The sequence below is a fragment of the Lepidochelys olivacea genome (assembly GCF_965140295.1).
Source record: "Lepidochelys olivacea isolate rLepOli2 genome assembly, chromosome: 14".
Taxonomy (NCBI): Eukaryota; Metazoa; Chordata; order Testudines; family Cheloniidae; genus Lepidochelys; species Lepidochelys olivacea.
In genome coordinates, this window is record NC_140424.1 from 10626077 (window position 1) to 10635113 (window position 9037).

The following is a 9037-nucleotide window of genomic DNA, read 5'->3' on the forward strand; positions in this document are numbered from 1 at the left end:
AACCAGCCAAGCAGCTTTCCAAACCTCCGGCCCGCCCGCCTGCTCCAAAGCGGCTCAGCCCTTCCCAGCCACGCTCCCTTCCGCCGAATTTCCCCCGGTCCCTTAATGGTCTTCCAGCCTGGCTCCGCACTTTGCTTACACTCCCTTGCGCTGCGATGTGCGCCCCCCCCTCCGCTGTGTGCGCGGTGCGAGGGGCTGGCTGCCCCAGTTCCACTCCGGCCGAGGCGAAGGTAAGCGGCGCGCCCAGGCTCTGGGCTCCGACCGCCCGGGCACCCAGCGGCATCTGCGGGCCCAAAGTTCACGCCCGCTGGGTACTGAGCCGGGGTTTTGTGCACCAGCCCGCGGCTGGCTCAGGCGCGTTCCTGGAGGAGCGGGAGCATGTGCGCTTTGTTGAATGGGACCCAGAGCTGCGGCGCTGTTGAGGGGGATTTTCTGGGTGTAAAGGGAATCACGAGGGATGCGGGTCTTTGCTGCGCCGGTACAGGTGAGCGGTCACTGTCCTGCAGGTCCAGGAATTCTTTCCTTGGGCACAACTGTTGGGAGCGCCGCTGGAACAAACCCGCGCCGTGCCCGGTAGGAAGGTCCGCCCGAATGTAAGCGACCGCGCTCCACTTGGGAGAGGTGGGTTTGATCCAGTCAGCTGCGGTTCATCGAGGACGTGTCTACCTGGTGTAACCTTCTATGGGGTTGGTCAAGCCAGGGGTGGGGGGGAGCGACCCCAAGAAAAGGATTTCGTTCGCTAATAAACCCTGGAGTTGTTTAGATGTAGAGTAACTTCTACAGAACCCTATTCAATGTCTGTTGGTTTAATCCTTGTTACATTCAGGAGGACTTTCCCCCATAAAGGTACAATGTGTAGCGCATATCCTTCTTAACTTTAAGGTGATGTATGAATTTCTGATACCAATACTCTTGTATTTGGAGAGAGTTGCTTCTTTTCTCTCATAGGGGAGTGTATGACCACCGTTTTGTGCCTGGTCATGCCCACTCTCTTATATTTGACTATAGACAGGACAGGTTATTAGTTTACAGGACCATAGGGGTGCATGGTATGTTGTAAAGTCTCCCTCTTGAAAAATTTTCAATTGCTAAATCGCATACAGTGCAGATTCTTCCCCCATCCCTAGCCCCCTAAGATTATGGCTGAGAAATGAAAAACTACAATAAACTTTTTGTAATTCTTGCATACAGGAATTTTGTGTAGCAACCAATATCAGCACCCCCGTCCACACTCGGATGCAGCCTGCATGTATATTACATGTACCTCTGCTACCTTTTTTGTCCTGATCCTACAGGCTTACTCCTGTGAGTAAGCACAGAGTGACTACAAAGAACTACAGAAGGTGCAGGACAACAATCAGGCCCAGAACATCTATGCAAAAAGTCTTAATCACCTTCCTCCACTATTGCATAAAAAGCAAAAAGGTGCAAAGGCTGTGGCAGCTGGCCCATTCCGTCTATTTGCACTTCTCCAATGGTATTTGGCATGGAGCTGATCTCCTGAGAAAGCATCACATTGGAACCTTTCATAGTTTGAACATGAGACTTGATTTATAGATTTCACATCTCAACTTTTCTACTTTGATGGGAGATAAGTTTGCTGTGTGGATTCAGGTTTGCTGAGGGGCACTGCTATTTCACTGCAACATATTCAAGGGTAAATGCAAATCACTCACAGAACAGCATATCTATTTCTAAGCATGCCACAGGCACCATGGTTTGTTTAGCACAAACATCTTAGTTAGAGGTTTTTGAATAGACTTCCTTATAAAATGAATACAGTGGATGGCAAAAACTTTTTTTAAAAATACCTTCAAGTACACAGTTGGTAGTTAATTCAGAATATTCCTTTCTTTCTCCTGCAGCAGGACTATGCTATACCTAGTTAAAGGTTTCATGGGTGGAGGGGGAGTGTCTAAAGTTCAGCTGGTAACTTTGTTAGGCATCAGGCACAACAACTTATTCAAAAGGTTAAGAAAGGAGATCTTCTTAGCTGATCACTGACATAAGCTAAATGTATTTTAGATATTCGTGGGTGTAATATCTTAAGGATCTGGAGAATAACAGAAGTTATCTGTGTAAATGCACACTTACATTTATGGGATATTTAAAAACAACTTCAGTTTTATCATTCCATGTATTCATTGCCATCCTCAAAGGCCCTGCTGCAGAGTTAAAATGATCCTAACACTTTACCACCTTCCCATGCCTATAGAAAAGCAATGGTGAATAAGCCTCATAACAGAAATCTTTGCCGTTTTGGGAGGTAACCCAGCTGCCTGGTGATCTCACAGCTGTTACTGCCCTCGATAACAGTTTCCCTCATTCTGCCGCTCTCAAAACTGTCCCACTGAACTGCTCTAGGTTCTGAGCCCTTAGAAATCTTATTTAAAGGATTCAGAAAAGAAAATGACAGCCTGATATTAAATACAATGGAACAGTATTTATCAGCCTAGGACATAGGATTCAGTTTACTGAATAAAAGGGGAAGTTTTCAGTGTAATAAACCTATATAAGAGCAGGGCACTATCAGTAGAGCTTAAAGCGCTTTACAAAGGGAGGTCAGTCTCACTAGCCACAGTTTACATGTAGGGAAACTGAGGCACCAAGCTGTGAAGTGACATACCCAAGGTCACCCAGCCGAAAAGCTGAGTCTAGAACCCACATCGCCTGAGTCGCATCCAGAACTCTATCTTTTAAGCTGTCTTTAAGTGGGATAACCCCTCATCATGGATATCGGTTTAAGGGTTACATTGGGCAGTAAAGATTCAGATTCCACTCCAGCTCCCCTCGAGCTCTTTTGCCAGAGGCTTTAATGGACAAGGATGTCCTGAGTTCCAATGCTCATCACTGAAGGTGACACGCTGTCAGAGGAAAAATACCAGGGTCAAAAGCAAGAGGCTGCTGTCACCAAGGAAACAGGCACTAAAGAGCAGAGGCAGGGGTCGTAAAAAGTCCCCCAGCCTGTTCAGAAGCCAGTGTAGAGCAGACCCTTATTTCCTTGCAGGAGCCTTATTCTGAAGAGCTGATGTTACCCAAACTCTGTTCTTGTAGGAAACCTCCATGCTAGAGCCATATCATGTCCAATTCATCATCCAGCAACAACTAGCACCCCAAAGCCTGGAGCTGCTCTTTCTGCTGCCTGACTTTACCTCAGAGTGACAGAGGAGGCTTTTTAAAACCGACTCCCCTGCCCCCCCATCCCAGCCCCTTACCAAGTGATTTGCTGTGATGGATTTCAGATGAACATGGTAGGTGCACACAGCTGGATATTGTTTTCAGCTCTTTTAAGTAAATCTCTTACATTTATTAGTGGATACTAAAGTAAAACATTCCTCTACCCCTTTAATAGCTTTTCCTATAGAATAACTGATGTGACACCTTTGCCCAAGTGAAAATAGCTGCTTGGGAAAAAACTGAATACAAAGAAATGTGTATTCACTAAAAATAAACTAATGGCCCAATCCTGTTGGTATTGTTAGTGTGCCCTTCCTAGAAGTTCCTACTTTATAAACCCGGGGTGTGTTGACCAGGTGATGTCAATCAGGATTGACTTCACTTGATCTTCATCAGTTTACACAGGCTGAGGATCTGGTCCTTGCTTTTCCAGGAGTGTGTACGTTTACTACATGCATTTGGAACAGTTTCAGTTTATTTGTGTTCCAGTAACTCAAGGTGGCTTACCATATTTTTGTAAATGAATATTTGTGCACTTATGCTCTCATGTAGAAACATATCCTGCCCCTTTGAAGTCAATGGGAGTTTTGCTAAAGAGTTGGATGGGGTCAGGGTTAGGCTGTAGGTGATTTTGGTACTTTTTAGGGAGGATTTTATGTTTCATATTGTTCATTTTTGTTGTTTGACACAGAGATTGCTTACTGGGCAGGCAAATTAGCTTCTTCCCATAATATTTTTAATCTGCATATTTGTCCTGACTTTGTGAAGTTTGATACTATGCACCAGGGTGATACAATGCTTATTAGGAATGTACATAACAGACTGGGACGGGAGCAGAGGGACAGGGACGCTAGGTAGTCAGCAACAGGCATTTAAAAGAGAGGTACAATGAATGTTTTGGAAAATGAACAAGTTTATTACGGGCCTGATCCAAAAGCCTCTTGAAGTGAATGGGAACTTCCCTGCTGCTGTCAGTGGGCTATGGATCAAGTCCAGACGTGCTAAATCATTACTGTGGGAGATGTGGTAAATAATATGTCTTTTTATAATGTCTGGGAAGTTTAATAAGACAGAAATGGAGCTAAATAACACAAAGGGTTTGACCCACTAACAAAGCTAAAAGATAACATTCCGAGTCGTGTTCTCCATTGCCCTGCTCCTCCTGTAGTGACTTACATGGGTACATATTGAATATACACTGGCACCATTCTGACGCAGGAGCATTTCACATCTTTACACGGGCGTAAGTCACTGCTCACAGGGTAGAGCAACAGCGGATCAGACAGAGGACTTTTTGCTTGCAATTTTTAGTAATGCCTAAGATAATCAGAACAGCAAGATTAAAGGAAAAGGTGGGTGTTTCTCCATTCCTTCAGCTTGCCCTTCAAAGCAAATGGGATGTGTGCACCGAATGCCGATGGCCTCCTTTGACCGTCCCAGATGTTGTCGAGTCAGATTCACCTGAATGGTCAGAAAGACTGTGTGGAGGCCCATGGATGGCAAGTGGGATCAGCCCAAGCCCTGCTCACTGCAGGGCAGGGGGGTGTGCGTGTAAAGTTTTGCCACGTGGCCTCAGGAAAGAAAACATGTTGTAATCGAAACAGGCGAGTCTGGTTGTTAACCCACAAAAATGGCAGGGGGCACACAGGGACAGGCATAGGGCCTGAAACTACATGTTCATTAAACAAATAAGGGGCATGTGTACACCAGGTGTTTATGGTCTGAAAATGCCTCAGTACATGCGATACAATTAATTAATTGGAGCACACTGACTCCAGATTCATCACAATCTCTGGGGTCCTTTAAGGCTACTTCTGTGCTTGAAGCTGGGGGGTGTGACTGTGATATGTACATGCTAGTGCACTATGAATAGTATGTAGCCACAGTAGCAGGATCCATGGCAAGCGGCAGCCTCACGTACGTAGCCATGGGGGTCAGGCAGGTTTGTAATTAGGAGGCTGCTGGCCCGTGTCACTGCTCGCTGCTGCCCATGCTACGGTGGCTACCCTATTTTTAGCGCATTAGCTCAATAAGCGCTAGTGTGAGCATGTCTACGGGAGCAGGGAATCACACCCCTTGCTGCAAGTGTAGACACAGCTAAAGTGTGCTAAGTTGCAGGCAAGCTGACTGTGTCCCATTAAGGACTGCTGTAGTGATCAATTGGCCAGTTTAACAGTTTTAGGCTGGAGTTTTCAAAGAAGCCTAAGGGAGTTTGAAAATCAATGGGAACTTAAATCCCTTTGACAATCCCAGGCCTGATGTATTGAAGTTGCAAGATTATGGCATAGAATGAGCCTTCACCGATACAGGTGCATTTGCAGTTGTTTTTTTTTTAGAAACGTTCAACAGTAACCCCTTTCTCTAAATAACTCTTAACTTCAGAGACAACGTATTGTTCGATGCCAATAGGGGACAGACTCAGCCTCAGTGGGTGAGAAATGTGAGCTGTCAATATACAAAATAAGCAGGGATTTGGGGCTGGGGTGTTGAGAGAGTCTGGATGACGGAGGAGTTGGAATAGTTTAAAATAAACCAGATGCTCGTTGGTATTTCCCAGCACTGATTCCACAGTGCTAGGCACCTTGCACATTACTGCATGGCCATAGTGACTAGGAACCCTGAGCAAGGATGAGATGAGAGCCTTGTTGTGCTAGGTCCCATGCAGATGAAAAACAAATGCAGTTCCTGCTCCAGAGAGCCCACAGCCTGGGATTTTCAACTGAGCCTATAGGAGTTAGGTGCTCAAATGCCATTGAAATTCAATGGGATTTGGGCACCTAATTCCCTTATTTGCTTTTGAAAATCCCAGATGAGTTAAAATATTTATAAGGCCCTGAGCATGCACCAGTTTACACATACACTTAATATTACTCAGACAAGCAGTTCTACTTGTCGTGAGTGGCAGAGCCTGAAGGAAAGGAGTAACTTTCGTTCATTTAAAAAAACAAAAACAAAAAGTAAAATATTTGATCTATCAAATGAGACATTTATTCTCTGAATTATTCATTCATTACATGGACAGCTTCAAACTCTGCTTCCAACTCAAGGCTGGAAATTGAAATAGATATTAGAACTGTCAAAATAGGTTTGATCAAAACTGTGCGTTTATTCTGTAGATATATTTAGGTTGAGATTTTCAGTGTCGCCTGGGGATTTGGATGCCCAACTCCCATTAAAAATTGACAGATGGTATTACTGCTTACTGACTTCTTGTCTGCATTTAGGCCCTGATTCTGCAAAGTCTTACTTATCTCAGTGGGGCTACTCAGTTATTACTCAGTGTGAGTAAAGGGGGAAGAACGTGGCCCTTTTGTATGCTTGTAATGATTTGCTTTCAAAGAAGCTGTAATAAAATGATTTCCGAGAGCCAATACACAGAAGGCTCTCAGGAGGAATGCAAGTTAAGTACAATTATGGAAGTTGCAACACTCTGTTATGAAACTAAATAAATATGTAGTATTGCTTATTTGACCTGTTCCCTACTGATGGGTGATATCTGTTGATCTAGAGTCAGTGACATGCTATTTATATATTGAGAAAAAAGATGCAAGAAAAGCAAGAAGGATGTGGAATCTAATAACTTATAAACAATTAATAAAGATCAGATTTATTATTGTAAAAAGCTTCCTGGTTTTATTTATATGTATAAATAAAATCATAGAAGGAAGAGCAGATAATTGTTATAAAAATAAAAAACCTCAATCTCCCAGGATCAAGCTGTTATATTACTGTTTCCTAGTTTATGTTTATATTTTTATTTTAAACTGCCTCGATGCTTCATGTATTTTGGGTGAAAATGCATCAGACCTTCCGCCTTCCTTTAATGCCCCAAGCCTTATTAATGTGCCTAACTTGAAGTAGGTGACTAACGTCATTGAACTCAGTGGGACTATTCAGAAGCTTAGAGTTAAATGGGTGCCCGAGTCTTTCCAGAATCCGGGCGTAAATGTAGATGGTGTGGTGATGAGCAATGCCTATATATTAAAAAGGTGAAGAGAGTAGACCAAGCAAGCAAACTCACTGGGCCAAACTCCACAGCAATAAGCAGGTCCAATTCCACTGAAGTCTAAGAAGTCGCACCGATTTTGCACCAGCTCATTGACTTTAGATTGTACAGATATAGCTGAAAACAAGATTTGGCCCAAGACCCTTCAGGGCAAGCATTTGTCAAGCTCTGTGGCTCAGTTCCTTCAAAGACTTATGCATGTGCTTAACTTCAGGCCTGGGGGTAGCCCTATTTAAAATCAACTCCAGTCCACTGCAATCAAGAGGAAATACTCACATGCTGAAAGTTAAGCCCAGACATATATCTTTGCACAATCAAAGATGCTATGTTTGTGCAGCATCTATCACAATTGGGCCCCGATCCGGACTGGGACCTTTCCGTGCTACCCTAAATGTGTGTAATAGTTAAAGACTTGTCAGCTGAATGCTTGCATCTTCTTTCCACAGTGTAAGGCGTATTCAGCAGAACCTGGTCTAGCCTAAGAATTTGCCTAGAAAGTCCAGAAGCACAAGATGACAGACGAGCCCATTAAAGAGATTCTGGGAGCTCCAAAGTATCCTGAACCCGTAACGATGGAGAAGAGCAATAACAATGACTGTGTGGTAGCCACTGTCCCTTTGGTCAGTGAGTGCCAGCTGACTGCAGCAACTGGAGGAGCGGAGCTGTCCTGTTACCGTTGCACTATCCCCTTTGGCGTGGTCATTCTTATAGCTGGAGTGGTGGTTACCGCCGTGGCGTATAGCTTCAATTCCCACGGCTCAATCATCTCAGTGTTTGGACTGGTCCTCTTGTCATCTGGACTCCTCTTGCTGGCTTCTAGTGCCTTGTGCTGGAAAATCAGGCAACGGCACAAGAAAGCCAAAAGGCGTGAGAGTCAGACAGCGCTTGTGGCGAATCAGAGAAGCTTGTTTGGTTAGAGACTACCAGGAAAACATTGAACAGAAGAGCGCTCCCTTGTAAGTCAATTTGACTATTTATTGATAAGTCAGACTGCAGGAGGTTTTTGACTGGATTGGAGTGAAAAAGGGTTGGATTAAGAGACTCTAGGAGCATCTTTGGAATTGTTAGTATCTGTCATTTCACAGACTTACAGAAAGTGATATTTCTTCCAAGACAGAGGGGGGAAAGAGGTGGATTTTATTTTTTTTCCTTCACAGAAAACAAATTTGTCATAACTGCGGTCAAGAGAATTAGTCAACACTCAGATACTATTGGAAAGGGAGCCCGGTGAACAATCAAGAAAATAACTTAACCTGATCTGATGTGCCAGAAACCTGCTTAAAAATAATACTCACTGTGAGGTCTGACCAAGGGAGGAGTTGTAGCATTTGAACAGATGACAAAAAAAACCCATGTGGTAGATTGCCTTTGACTTACGTTGTTCTAGGGACAAACAACTGTGATTGCTCAATAAGCTGATGTGAGGATGGCAGGTCATTTTGGTTTGTTCCAATGAGTTATCGGTGGTACTTTTTTAAAAAAAACAAAAAACAAAACAGTAACATTAAACTTGTTTTACTATTGAATAGAGGTAGGTCGCTATTTGTAATTATATTTGTCCAACATAAATAACGAGGTATGAGTATAGCTTAAACAAAAGTGAGTTTTTTGTAAATTAAAGTGGTCGGATTTAGCACTTTTGATGAGTTTGATATAAAAAAAGATGAAAAGTGTACAGTTCATTTACAATAATAAACATTCAGTGCTGCTAGAGCTTTAGAAAGTCTGGCATTTTTCATTGTTATCAGGACTGCTTGTCCTTTCAGCTTCAATCCCCGTGCTTTACGATTTCTTTTCACATCCCTGTGTAGACCAATAGCTGTGTTAATAATTTTGAACACAGACTGTCCTGTC

The 9037-nt window shown here is 43.6% G+C and overlaps 1 protein-coding gene across 5 annotated transcripts; it reads left to right on the forward strand.

The window, feature by feature from the left end:
- The first annotated feature begins 27 nt into the window (after positions 1-27).
- TMEM100 (transmembrane protein 100) lies at positions 28-8821 on the forward strand. Of its 5 annotated transcripts, none has more exons than XM_084648306.1 (2): positions 28-230; positions 7630-8821. In XM_084648306.1, exon 2 carries the CDS (start codon positions 7696-7698, stop codon positions 8098-8100), a length of 405 nt encoding a protein of 134 aa, XP_084504432.1. In that variant the 5' UTR covers positions 28-230; positions 7630-7695; the 3' UTR covers positions 8101-8821. The 5 variants fall into 5 exon arrangements, with proteins under 5 accessions (XP_084504432.1, XP_084504434.1, XP_084504433.1 ...); XM_084648308.1 differs by lacking the exon at positions 28-230 and adding an exon at positions 239-484; XM_084648307.1 differs by lacking the exon at positions 28-230 and adding an exon at positions 517-621.
- Positions 8822-9037: the final 216 nt, after the last annotated feature.